This window comes from Phyllobates terribilis, unplaced genomic scaffold, assembly GCF_046119375.1.
Source record: "Phyllobates terribilis strain yellow unplaced genomic scaffold, ASM4611937v1 Scaffold_1__5_contigs__length_1240528914, whole genome shotgun sequence".
NCBI classification, from domain to species: Eukaryota; Metazoa; Chordata; class Amphibia; order Anura; family Dendrobatidae; genus Phyllobates; species Phyllobates terribilis.
This window is the reverse complement of record NW_027362761.1, coordinates 709,251,362-709,265,343: the sequence shown is the minus strand read 5'-3', so window position 1 is coordinate 709,265,343 and position 13,982 is coordinate 709,251,362. Positions and strand designations below refer to the sequence as shown.

Below are 13,982 nucleotides of genomic sequence, written 5' to 3'. Positions count from 1 at the left end.
CCCCCCTGGTGGTTTACATATGCCACCGTGACCTGGTTGTCGGACAGAGTTTATATGTGATGCCCTCGTAGAAGGGGTAAGCAGCTGATTAGTGCCTTCTCTACTGCTCGTAGTTCCCACATGTTGGAAGACTCCAGACTCTCCTCCTCTGACCAAGTCCCCTGTATCGGGCGGTTGGCTAGGTGCGCCCCCTACCTCTTGGGGCTGGCGTCCGTAGTAATCACTCTGGTAAATTGGGGAACCCAGGGGACGCCTGCCTGGAATGTGTTTGTCTCTAACCACCAATACAGAGAATGAATTACATTTTGTGTGAGTGTTAACCTGCCCTCCAGATGTCCCCTGAGGATGATTTCGTTCTTTAAGACGTCCCATTGCAATTCTCTTGAATGAAATTGGGCCCAGCATACCGCTGGGATGCAGGATGTGAGGGACCCCAACAGAGACATGGCCCCCCTGAGAGTCATTACTGGGTCTGTTATGGCTGTAGAGACTACATTTTTTAATTTCGCTCTTTTCTGCTCGGGCAGGCGGCATTCCTGTCGAACCGAATCCAGAGTAAGGCCTAAAAAGATCCGAGTTGTATGCGGGATCAGTTTTGATTTTTCTAGGTTTAAACACCATCCTAAGTTTTTTAAGATGGTGCACACCTAATCCACTTGGGCCAGGCAGTGATCGTAAGTTTTGCCCACTATTAGGAAATCGTCCAGGTACGGAATGATCAATCTGTTCTCCTCCCTGAGATGAGCCGTAACCTCCGCTATAAGTTTTGTGAATATGCGGGGTGCTACTGCTAGGCCGAAGAGAAGAGCTCTGTACTGGAAGTGCTTGACGACTCCCTGTACAGTTACGGCTACTCCGAGGTATTTTTGAAAGTCGTGATGGATTGGCACATGGTAATAAGCATACTTTAGGTCCAACACTGCCATGTAGCAGCCGGGGAATAGAAGGCTTATCGTTGATTTTATGGTTTCCATCTTGAATGATGGAATGTTCAGGAATTTGTTTAGGCCTTTCAAGTTGAGGATGACTCTGTATGAATTGTCCGGCTTCTTTATAAGGAACAAGGGGGAATAGAACCCTCTTTCTTCTTGTGATACCTCCAGCAAGACGTTCTTTTGCAGGAGACCTGAAATCTCTTCCTCCAGTGCCCGCTGTTCTGGTAGAGAGGATCTTAAGGCAGTTGGGATAAATTTCTCTGGTGGGTTCCTCAGAAATTCCAGTTTTAAACCTCATTTTACTAAATTGAGGATCCACTTGCTGGAAGGAAGAGATCCTTTGCCAGGCTGGAAGGAAGAGAGAGTCTCCCTCCCACCTGGGATAGAGTGTCATTTTGGCGGTTTGCGACTATCCTGGGAGGGCCCGCCGAACAAAAACCCTTTCCCTTTCCTGGAACGATCCTCCCATCTAGATTGTTCTGTGGACGTCCTTCTGTGGCCAAATGTCTTCCTCCGAAAGGACAGCTTAAAAGTTGAGAAGGAAGATTTAGGAAATCCTTTTTTGTTGTCACCTGCTTTCTCCAGAATTGTGTCAAGAGAGGAACTGAAAAGAAAATCTCCTTCACACGGAAGAGAACATAGCTTTCCCTTCGTTTGTATGTCCCCCGGGCAACAATTTAGCCAGACTGCTCTACGGCCGGCATTAGACAGGGCTGCAGATCTTGCTGCTAATCTGGCAGAATCCGCAGAGGTGTCCGATAAGAAGGCCGCTGCTCCTTTCAATACAGGTAGAGAGGCCAGAATGGAGTCCTGTGACTCGTTCTTAACCTGGTCTTCTAACCTGTCTAACCAAAACCATAAGGGATCTTGCGGTACAGGTTGCTGCTATAGCTAGTTTCAATGCCCCTGCTAATGACTCCCAAGTACCCTTAAGGAAGGTGTCTACCTTTCGGTCCAGTGGGTCCTTCAGCATCCCTGTGTGTTCAAAAGGGAGAGAAAATCTTCTAGAAGCTTTGGATACCGCAACATCCAGCTTCGGGACTTTATTCCAGGAAGCGGTATCTTCCTCACTAAAGGGATATTTCCTTTTGAAGGAGGATGGAAGGGGACCCTTTTTCTCTGGCCTATCCCACTCCTTCCTGATAAGTCCCTGCACCTTATCATTAATGTGGAAAACTCTGTTTTTTCCAATCCAAGGTGCCGAATATAATATCCTGTACCGATTTTTTTTTACTTCTGGTCAACTAACCCCATTGTGGACCTGACTGCTTTTACTAAGCTATCCACACTTTCCAGGGGAAAACAATGACCTGTCCTGCCTCGCTATCCGAAGAGGAAAAGTCATCCAGCATTCCCTCATCGGATTCAGAGTCTGAAAGGGTGGGTGGGGGTTTTGCCCTATGGGCCTGGGATGCTTGGGAAAACGACTTAGACGATTTTTGTACCTCAGACCTAATAAGGGCTTTTATATTTGAAGAAAAATCCGCGGGGAGACCACATGTCGGCGCCCCCCGCGGCGCTTCCAGGAACCACGGGATCGGCCGCAGCAGAGACTGTGCCCGGCCACCACCAACCGGCCCCGGTAAGCTTGAACTTGCTGCTGTCGCTGCCGACGAGAAGGAAGGTCCCCCATCAAGGACAGGAAACCACTGAGGCGGAGAGAGGCACCGCCCTTTTTATGTTGAAGGTTTCCTGTCCTTGAAGGGCAGATCCCCTCTCTCGTTGTGCCGTCATGGGTGACAAAAAAAAGTTTATATACTTCAGTTCTTCAATACAAAAAGTGAAACTCATATTATATAGAGTCATTACAAACAGAGTGATCCATTTCAAGTGTTTATTTCTGTTAATGTTGATGATTATGGCTTACAGACAATGAAAACACAAAAGTCATTATCTCAGTAAATTAGAATACTTTATAACAACAGCTTGTAAAATGTTTTTAAAATCCGAAATGTTGGCCTACTGAAATGTATGTTCAGTAAATGCACTCAATACTTGGTCAGGGCTCCTTTTGCATCAATGCGGTGTGGCATGGAGGCGATCAGCCTGTGGCATTGCTGAGGTGTTATGGAAGCCCAGGTTGCTTTGATAGCAGCCTTCAGCTCGTCTGCATTGTTGGGTCTGGTGTCTCTCATCTTCCTCTTGACAATACCCCATAGATTCTCTATGGGGTTAAGGTCAGGCGAGTTTGCTGGCCAATTAAGCAGTGATACTGTTGTTTTTAAACCAGGTATTGGTACTTTTGGCAGTGTGGACAGGTGCCAAGTCTTGCTGGAGAATACAATTTCCATCTCCAAAAAGCTTGTCGGCAGAGGGAAGCATGAAGCGCTCTAAAATTTCCTGGTAGACGGCTGCGCTGACTTTGGTCTTGATAAAACGCAGTGGACCTACACGAGCAGATGACATGGCTCCCCAAACCATCACTGATTGTGGAAACTTCCCACTAGACCTCAAGCAGCTTGGATTGTGGCCTCTCCACTCTTCCTCCAGACTCTAGGACCTTGATTTCCAAATGAAATGATAAATTTACTTTCATCTGAAAACAACACCTTGGACCACTGAGCAACAGTCCAGGTAAGACGTTTCTGGCATTGTCTATTGGTCATGAGTGGCTTGACACAAGGAATGCGACACTTGTAGCCCATGTACTGGATACATCTGTGTGTGGTGGATCTTGAAGCAGTGACTCCAGCAGCAGTCCACTCCTTGTGAATCTCCCCCTAATTTTTGAATGACCTTTTCTTAACAATCCTTTCAAGGCTGCGGTTATCACAGTTGCTTGTGCACCTTTTTCTACCACCGTTTTTTTGTTAATTAATCTAATTTACTGAGATAATGACTTGTGTTTTCATTGGCTGTAAGCCATAATCAACATTAACAGAAATAAACACTTGAAATAGGAAATAGATCACTCTGTAATGACTCTATATAATATATCAGTTTCACTTTCTGTATTGAAGAACTGAAATAAATTAACCTTTTGATGATATTCTAATTTAGTGAGAAGAACTTGTAGATGGAAACCCTGACGTAAGTGCTCAGCGTACACAGGATAAATGTGATCCCAAATGTTATATTCAATGTTCCCAACAAAAGCCTCAACTCAATCAAAAAAAAAAAAAAAAAAAAAAAGCCCCCACTCAGGTCCATCATCTGTTAATGGAAATATTTCCACGTTACTTGTAGTACAAAGGCACTTGAAAAGTGCTATGGCTCCTCGCCCCCCAAAAGAAATCCAATGAATTCTGCACTCCCAAATCCAAATGGCCCTTCTGAGCCCCAGTGTGCCTAAACCACATTTAGAATTTTTGTAGTGGTGAGAGCCTGCCTAATTTACGGGTGCGTGTCTCCAGAAGCATGAGCTGTGCACTACAATGTATGGGGCACTACAATGGCAGTTTGCAATTGTCACTCAGCAATATCCACTGTTACTTGTTTCTGGAAAATACCCATGGACTCAAAATAGTCACTACACCTTTAGATAAATTCCCAAAGGGGTCTAGTTTCCAAAATGGGGTCACTTGTCAGGGGTTTCCACTGTTTAGGCACATCAGGGGCTCTCCAAACGAGACAGGACATCCGCAGACTATTCCATCAAAATCTGCATTCCAAAACATCACTCCTTCCTTTCTGAGCCCTGCAGTGCGCCAAACAGTAGTTTTCCCCTATATATGGGGTATCAGCATATTCAGGAGAAATTGCACAATAAATTGTATGGTGCAATTTCTCTTGTTACTTTATGAAAATGCAAAATTTGGGGCTAAAAAACATTTTTTGTAGGAAAAATTATTATTTTTTTTATTATTTTCAAGAAGCAATGTTATAAACTTCTGTGAAGCATCTGGGGGTTCAAGGTGCTCACCACACATCTATACAAGTTTACTGAGGAGTCTGGTTTCTAAAACAGTGTCACTTGTTGGGGGTTTCCACTGATTCAGCACATCAGGGACTCCCCAAACGCGACATGGCGTCCGCTAATTATTCAAGCAAATTTTACATTCAAAAAGTCAAATGGCGCTCCTTCCCTTCCGAACCCTGCCGTGCGCCCAAACAGTGGTTTCCCCCCACATATGGGGTATCTGCGTGCCCAGGGGAAATTGCACAACAGATCTTAGGGTCCATTTTTTCCGGTTGCCCCTACAAAAATAACTTTTGGGTATTTTCTGTCATAAAGGCCTCTCAAAGTCACTTGAAATCTGATGTGGTCCCTAAAAAAAGGTTTGTAAACTTTGTTGGAAAAATGAGAAATCGCTGGTCAAATTTTAACCCTTATAACTTCCTAACAAAAACAAATTAGGTTTCCAAAATTGTGCTGATGTAAAGTAGACATGAGGGAAATGTTATTTATTAACTATTTTGTGTGACAACTCTGTGATTTAAGGACATAAAAATTAAAAGTTTGAAAATTGCAAAATTTTTGCAAATTTCGTTTTTTCTTCAAATCAACGCAAGTGAGATCAAAGAAGTTACACCACTATCATGAAGTACAATATGTCATGAAAAAACAATCTCAGAATCAGGGGAATCCATTGAAGTGTTCCAGAGGTATTACCTCAAAAGAGTCAGTGGTCAGAATTGTAAAAATTAGCCTGGTAATGAAGGTGCAAACAGCCTTGGGGGATGAAAGGGTTAAGCATGTCATGGACATGGTATATAGCAATATTGTATTTAACAGAGCACATTATATTTGTTCCAAAAAACATGATTGCATCCAGTAAAACCTTTCCTAATAAGTTTCCTGGTATGAAATCCTATTCTTACAGTAAAATAGCCATGCTATAGCAGTCTGAATATGGCCTAAAGAGGGAAACACTCCACATATATAAACATAAAACAAATGGCACTCACCTTTGCTGGCCACAAACGCTTATTCCACATACAGAAAACATAAGCTGGGGCACCCATGGTTCACCTGCTTGATGCACATGGGGATTTTCATCACGGACACCTAAATAATAGATAGGCATTAGTATATGAGCACATATAATGGAAATGCACATAAATTCCTTCAACCCTTTCACTACAGAGGGTTTCAGGAAAATGTTCATACTATAGGGTTCATGTAGACGACCGAATTATTGGTCTATGTGCGATCCGACTAGCCATTGGATCGCACCTAGATCAATGTTAGCCTATGGGGCAGTGCACGCATCTGATTTTTTTTCCTCGAACAGAGTCTGTGGGAGGGAAGAAAAAAATAAATCGCTGCATGTCAGAGTTTAATCTGATATGGAAATTTCCTATCGCATGACAGAATCACAGCACAGCTGTGGAGGAGACAGAGAAAGTAATTTCTCCATCTCCTCTGTTGCACGCGGAATTCGACGCCAGCAATCGCAGCATGCTGCGTTTTTTTTCATGTCCGACTGAAGCAGGAAAAAAAAAAAAAAAGCGCCATTGAGAACACAAGCATAGGATTTAATTGCTACGAATGGAATCCGATTTTTAATACTCACCTCAATTCTCATCTGCTGCCGCTGCTCAGCTCTGCACTCCAGCGTCTTCCCGCTCTGTGCTGTGACAGCGCAGTGTAAAGACATCTCCACGCCCTGTGACCTGAGACGTTACAGTCAGAGGACGCGGAAGAGACCGGAGCTGCTGCGGAGGCACAGAGAGGGGCAAGTATTGTGCCGGCTGCCGGGCTCTGAGCAAGCGGGGAGAGCGGGCGCTGACACAGCTCTCCTCCGCTCACGGGTCCCATAGTGCGGCGGGGTGCCCGACAGCAAGTGGGCCCTCCCATCTGCTCAGGGCCCCGCTACTTGCCCCGGTGGTGGTGCCAGGCCTGCACTGGGTCTCTAGTGTTTACTGATGAGGTGACTAAAGACAGACGCAGCTGGATGAATTCTGAAGTGTACGGCTCTTATAGACCGCGCTTGGTTTCCTCCCGGCCGGGTTTGTATGAGCACAGTGTAGCAGAAAACCTTCACGTTAGGCTGCGTTCACACATCGCGTATTTTCGCGCGCGCTTTTTCAAAATACGCAATGTGCCTTGTGTCTGCCAGCAAAGTGAATGGGAAATTCACTTTGCCGTTCAGACACTGTGTGATTTTACGCAGCTGCGTCCTGCGCTTTCTCCTATTGTGCCCATTATAAGCGATGGAATTACGCAGCGGTGTTCACAAACTGCGTAATTCCAGCGCTTTTTTATGGAGGCGCAGGAGAAACTATGGATACTCACCTATCCGATGGATGGGAGAGGCGTCCGGTCCGGTCCCGCGCTTCCAGCATCTGCCGTGAAGCGATCAGGTAACACTAGCTTACCAGCTTCCGGTCAGCTGATTTACAAGCCGGTCACGTGACAGTCAGCTGATCACTTCACGGCAGATGCTGGAAGCCACAGGACCAGACGCCTCTCCCATCCATCGGATAGGTGAGTATCCATAGTTTTTTTCTTTTAAAGCAGTGTATGTACCGCAGCCAGAAGCTGTCTGTACATACACTGCTAGGGGGACACTCACACACAACACAGACACAGACAGTACACATAGGACACACAGACACATACATTACATACAGGTGTCCATGCTCCTCACACTTCATTTTCTCCTGCACCTCCGTAAAAAAACGCAGGAAAAAAAGCAGTGTGTGAATGGAGGTGCTTTTTTTACCTGTGTAAAAAAAACGCAGGTAAAAAAAAGCAGGAAAATATGCGCACGTAAAAAAAAAACGCAGGGAAATACGCAATGTGTGAACACAGCCTTATGCGCCAGGAGTCCCTGGCGCGGAAGTCACAGCGACTCCCTGGCGCCTGCGCAATAGAGCAGACATGGCCGGGAGGAAACAAAACGGGGCCTATTAGAGCCACGCTTTGTGCATGCACCAGGAGGTGAGGAAGGAAAGCGCACATCACAACGCCCTGTGACGTGCGGAGGAGGGAGGGAAAATGATAACTAGGCTGATAGGCGGCGATTTAGAGGAATAATTACCAGAGAGGCGGACATTGCTTGGCCCTGGACGCCAAGCCTCTTGAAAACCAAAGAGATAAAACCCTTTTCTCTGCATTCAGACCTCTACTATGGGCCATACAGGTATGTATAGCATTACTTTTCTATACACTGTATGCCCATAGTAGCGGTCTAATATATCCCAGGGGGTGACAGATTCCCTTTAAATAAAAATTAGCAGCCTGCAGAGCCCAAATCACAAAGAGTCAGTCACTGTCAAAATATTTCTGGGCCTAATTGTATATTCTAATATCTGCTTTGTAATGTAAAAAGTCTAAAACATTAAATAAAAAAAGTACATATAACTGGTATTGTTGCAACTGGACTGACCCAAACTATAATAATACAAAAATAATAATAAATAATAAAAATGGTAATACATTTGTGAGGCCTAGTCCCAGTACGTTAGTGAAGTGTTAGTGTATGGAGTACAATTGGGGGAGAAAGATTGAACTGGATGGACCTAGGTGGTTTATTCAACCTAACTATGTAACAGTGCAAGAAAAAAACTGCCAGAATGAAGAGATAAAGTATTGTGTACTGCGGTTTTTACAGGTGATTTCATTGTGCAAAAGTAGTAAGATATAAAATGATATCAATTTGGTGTCGGAGTCAAGTTACCGGCCCACACACTGAATGTCATAAGGAAATAATGCCAGAATTGCTTTTATTCGCACGTCCCATCCCATCATCCACAGCCGTGGTCTATGGCTGCGGCATGGGAACCGCCTCTTATCTGCTGGCACCCACCAGCCACAACACACGTGACCTCGCGCCAGGCCGGCTGATGAAAAGACGAGCTGTTATCAGCATGTAAGAACAGGTCTCCTGTTCCCATGCCGCAGCCACACACCACGGCCGCGGCCGATGGAAAGGTATACGCCAATCACTAGCAAACACTCCAGTCAATGGGAGAGCTCAGAAGACGTCCGGACAGCTCTTGGAGCATTTTGAAACCACTTGCAGTTTCTTCATAATTCAATGGAGGGAAAAAAAGACACCACAAAACCCTCCAAAGAGCGAACCCGCTGGTGGCCAAAACCGTTGAGTACAGTCAGGTGCACATACCGTTAGGCTGTGTGCCCACTATGCGTTTTTTTTAAGCGTTTCTGCAGCGGCAATTCCGCCGCAGAAACGCTTAAAAAACGCTTGATAGAAGGTCTGCCATGTTCCCCAATGATAATCCGCATGTGCTGTGCACATGCTGAAGAAATTTCTGCTGCGGATTATCATTGCAGAACAATCCGCAGCACTACCAACTATTTTGCGCAATCGCTGCGTTTTTTACCGCCATTGACTTACATTGAATTGCTTAATATCTGCATGACTACATGTGCACATGCGGATATTAAGCGATTCAATGTGCGGATGGTACCCGGGTCTGGAGAAGAGGAGACTCTCATCCAGGCCCGGGTACCATAGTACCTGTAAAAAAAAAAAAAAAGAATTAAAATAAAAAAAACAACGTTATACTTACCTTCTGATGGCCCCCAGTCTCCATAGCGATGCGTCTTGGCTTCCCCGGCAGCTCGCGATGGTCTAAAAGGACCTGCCATGACGTCATGTGACGGGTCATGTGACTGCTGACGTCAGCAGTCGCGTGACCTGTCACATGACTAAATGCAGTCGCGTGACCTGTCACATGACTAAATGATGACATGGAAGGTCCTTTTACACCACAGCGAGACACCAGGGAGACCAGAGAAGACCGGGGGCCATCGGAAGGGGAGTATAATCTTTATTTTTTACCATTTTTATTCTTTTTTTTAACTAACTTGGTCACACTATATAAATCCATGCTGGTTGCATGGATTTATACAGTGTGACCAAGTTGTCAAGCACTTTACAAGTGATGCTAAAATCGCTTGGAAAGCGCTTGACAACCCGCATGCGGAAATGCATGTGAAGAACGCTTCACTTCCGCATGTCCCTGGCAGGAAAAACGCATGTACAATCCGCATGTACAATCCGCATGTACAATCCGCATGAGTTTTTTCTGCCAGGGAGATGCAGAAACGCTCAGGAGAAATCCTGAGCATTTCTGAATTGTGGGCACATGGCCTAACAGCAGGTTCACAGTTTGTGCTGAAAGATCCCCATCTGAACAGCACATCATATTCCGGCTTCTATTGAATCAATAGTGAATATGGAGCGGTGCGTCGAGCAGAAACCCCACATGACTCGGCCTTTTGCCTCTTTCTCCAAGTGGAATAGTAGTTCCCGAATCTACTGCAGTATTAGCCAGAAACCGCTCTTTATTCAGGGAGTGTAACGGGGGGCTCAGTGCCCCCTGGCATTGCTGCACACTTCCCACAGATCTATGGCCCTCTCATTTGATTGACAGCTGTAGCTTTCCAGGAGCCAGAGATAGCTGGGAAAACAAATACTGCTTGGCCACGCCCTGGGCGCACAAGGCACCTCATTAGCATATGGGAACGGCATGAATTAGGACAATAAGGTATAATTGTATTAGGGCTATGTCCCTTACAAGATGCTGGGCCTGGTTCACTCATTCCATCAAAACGCATCTGAAACCACGCTGGAAATGGCATCAGAACAGCTTTTTATGGGGACTTTTCTGCCAGAATCTCCATTATTGGTAAAACAACCTCTGCCCCTCCTCTTCTACCCGTGAGAACTCCTTGGATCCTGTTCATACTGCGTTTCTGCAGCGCAGCCAGCATGGGCTAGTCAGGGGGTCAGGCGGGACGGCGGCCCCGCAGGGTGCACAGTGCGCAGCCGCACACGGGACACAGGGCAAAGCACGCCACGTCCGGGCATCACTGCAGACAGCGCCGGGACCAGAGTGGGCTCGGTACAATGACAGAAGAGAGGCAGCACAGCCGCCATAGAGCAGAGCACACGGAACCCGCCGGCCGAACAGAGAGAACACGAGCAGATACGTACGGACTGCAGGACAACACACGCAACCAAGCCCCGCCACATGCGTCCCCCACAGGCCGCTCGCCGAGGGTCGGCAGTTACCGAGTTAACACCGCCCTATAGATGACGAGCAGCAAACACACCCCATTACCGTATCCCTTCTTCCTGCCCGCCTCTCCTCACGGGCCGGGGCGTGACCGGAGGAATGTGGGCCGGGCGGTGTCGGCCTATTAAAGCGACGCTGAGGCTTGCTTCCTCCCAGAGAGGGGGCGGTTCCTGCATTGTGGGCGGGGCGGAATGGCGGAAACGCCGGGCAGGGCTCCGGTGGTCGCCGGATAGGGCTCTGGTGGGCTACATGGTGGCATCGTGCATTCAGTAAGCGGGCTGGCTGCACCCCTGGTTGTAGGCTTTGTTCTCTATATGCTTTAAGTGGTTTTCCGCTTTCAAACAACTCTGCTGCGTGCCCACTATGCGTTTTTCAAGCATTTTTGCTGTGGAATTTCCGCAGCGAAAACGCTTGGTAATACGTGCCCCATGGTCCCCAATGATAATCCGCATGTGCTGTGCACATGCTGCGGAAATTTACACTGCGGATTATCATTTCGGAAAAATGCGCAGCACTACCAATTATTTTGGGGACACGCAGCGTGATTGCCGCCATTGACTTGCATTGAATCGCTTGATATCCGCATGACTACATTTGCACACACGGATATGACGCGATTCAATGTGCGGATGGTACCCGGGTTTGGAGAAGAGGAGACTGTCATCCAGACCCAGGTACCATACAACCTGTAAAAAAAATAATAAAAAATAAAGATTATACTTACCCTCCGATGGCCCCCGGTATTTTCTCCCCTGTGTCCGGTCTGTTGTATGGGTCGCGGTGGTGTGAGGACCTGCCATGACGTCGTTTAGTCATGTGACCGCTGACATCAGCAGTCGCGTGACCTGTAAGATGACTCAATGATGTCATCGCAGGTCCTTCACACCACCGCGACCCATACAACAGACCGGACAGAGGGGAGAAAATACCGGGGGACACCGGAGGGTAAGTATAATCTTTATTTTTTATCATTCTTATTCTTTTCTTTTAACTAATATATTGGCACACTATATAAAATCCATGCCGGTTGCATGGATTATATAGTGTGACCAAGTTGTCAAGCACTTTCCAAGTGATGCTAAAATCGCTTGGAAAGCGCTTGATAACCCGCATGCGGAAATGCATGTGAAGAACGCTTCACATCCGCATGTCCCTGGCAGGAAAACTCATGTACAATCCGCATGCGTTTTTTCTGCCAGGGAGATGCGGAAAAAATCTGCAGCGTTTCTGCATTGTGTGCATTTAGCTTTCTTCTTTGCTGCAGGTTTTCATGTTAGAATCCTGCTTTTCTCCCCCTCCCTGGATCCAGTGGTAAGGCTCCGCTGCTGCTCCTGGTATTGCGTTGATAGCGCTGCAGCTGGTGACTTAGTGCAGCGGTTGTGCCCATGGTTTTGGGCTGCAGGCACTGGGAGCAGTGGTGGAGACCAGCAGGTTTGTCTTGTGAAAACAAACTGCATAAGGGGATGGGTTCTCTGAAAGCAGGAACCCCCCCCCCATTACAGGGTGGGCGCTCGGCTATTTGTAGGGGGAGTATATAGAGAACCTTTTAGAATGTCGCTCGATGTCAGCTAGGGGCCGACCCCCACCCCATGAGCTGTACATGTAGACAGCGGCCCCTGTCTGTTAGCGGCTGCAGCACAGTACAGCTCCACTGGTCTGTGGCTGTGTGCTGCACATCTGGTCCATACAGGTGACAGCTGTACTGCACTGATGGCATCTGATAGAAGGGGTAGGGCGCTGCCTCCCTTAGGGGGGCGCACTTCAGAGGGAAAAAGTGACATGGCTGAATGCCTGCGGCCGCCCAACATCTTCCTCTGGCCGCAGACATTCAGCATAGCCCCGGGCTCACAGGCGCTGTGTTGGCCCCGGGCTCACGGGCGCGGTGTCGGCCCCTGACCCTGCTCACTCCTCTATGCCTGCGCCTGGTCATCGCTCCCATCCTGCACTATACTATTGCTGTGAGCCGTGCTGCCCAGGAGAGGAGCTGTAATCCACTCCCTGCTGGGAACTCAAGGCTGAACACAGGCAACTTCCAGCCTGCGCCCTGTTGGAGATGGCGCGATACAGTGACGTCATTGTGCCATCCAGCGGCACTATGCACAGAGAGCCTGGATTAGGGGAGTATATAAGCCTTTTTTTTTTTTTCTTTCTTTCTGATATTTTGCCAATGAATGGAGGACATACCAGGGGCTTTCTCTGGGGGCATCGCAAGAGGGCTTGTAGGGGACACATTATAACTGGACTGTGGGGCCATTATCGTATAGGGGGCTGTGGGGGGAATTGTACTGTATAGGGGGCTTATTAACTATGACCCACAACGTTGTATACTGAGGAAATCATTCAGCCCTTTTTTGAACGCTGTTATAGTGTCTGCCATCACTACCTCTTGTGGTCGGCATTCCACAGTCTGACTGTAAAGAACCCTTTCCTGTTTAGGTGCCGGAATCGCCTTTCTTCCACCTGTTATGAGTGCCCCCTGGTCTTTAGTATGGTCTTTGGAAGGAATAAGTCATGGGCTAGACCTTTGTACTGACCTCACATATATTTATACATATAAATGAGATCCCCCTCTGAGGCGTCGTTTTTCTAAGCTAAACAAGACCAACTTTTCCAACCTCTCCACATATGAGAGGCCTTCCATCCCTTGTAATATTCTAGTTGCCGCCTTTGAACTAACTTCTGAATATCTTTTTTTAAAATGTGGAGCCCAAAGCTGGATTTCATATTCTAGATGTGGCCTCACCAGTGATTTATAAAGGAGTAAGAATACGTTGGGATCACAAGATTTAATTTCTCTTTTTATACACCCTAAAATCTTGTTTGCTTTTGCGGCAGCTGCTTGACATTGAGTACTGCTGCTCAGCTTACTCGTAACCAGAATACCCAAATCCTTCTCCTGTTCTGTAGTCCCGAGTATCTGCCAAGTGTTTGCCCATTCAGTCATCTTATACAGATCGTTCTACAATATCGTAATGTCAAGATGAGATTTTAAACCCTTCATGCCGTAGCCCTTTTCAGTTTTTGCTATTCTGTTTTTTGCTCCCCTTCTTCCCAAAGCCATGACTTTTTTATTTTTCGGTCAATACTGCTGTGTGAGGGCTTGTTTTTTGCAGG

At 46.9% G+C, this 13,982-nt stretch overlaps 1 protein-coding gene across 7 annotated transcripts in view; it reads right to left on the bottom strand.

Moving 5' to 3' along the window:
• The window catches only part of PWWP3A (PWWP domain containing 3A, DNA repair factor), a 165,832-nt gene extending 154,794 nt beyond the window's left edge, over positions 1-11,038 (bottom strand). For 4 of the 7 annotated variants that reach the window (XM_073686223.1, XM_073686232.1, XM_073686213.1 and 1 more), the window contains exons 1-2: positions 10,787-10,925; positions 5,784-5,883 (exon numbers count right to left, since the gene is read on the bottom strand). In XM_073686223.1, the coding sequence (XP_073542324.1) occupies positions 5,784-5,840 (57 nt within the window). In that variant the 5' untranslated portion in view covers positions 5,841-5,883; positions 10,787-10,925. Of the gene's footprint in view, positions 1-5,783; positions 5,884-10,786 lie in introns of those variants that run through there. The other 3 variants (XM_073686203.1, XM_073686195.1, XM_073686242.1) reach the window with 3 other exon arrangements.
• Positions 11,039-13,982: the final 2,944 nt, after the last annotated feature.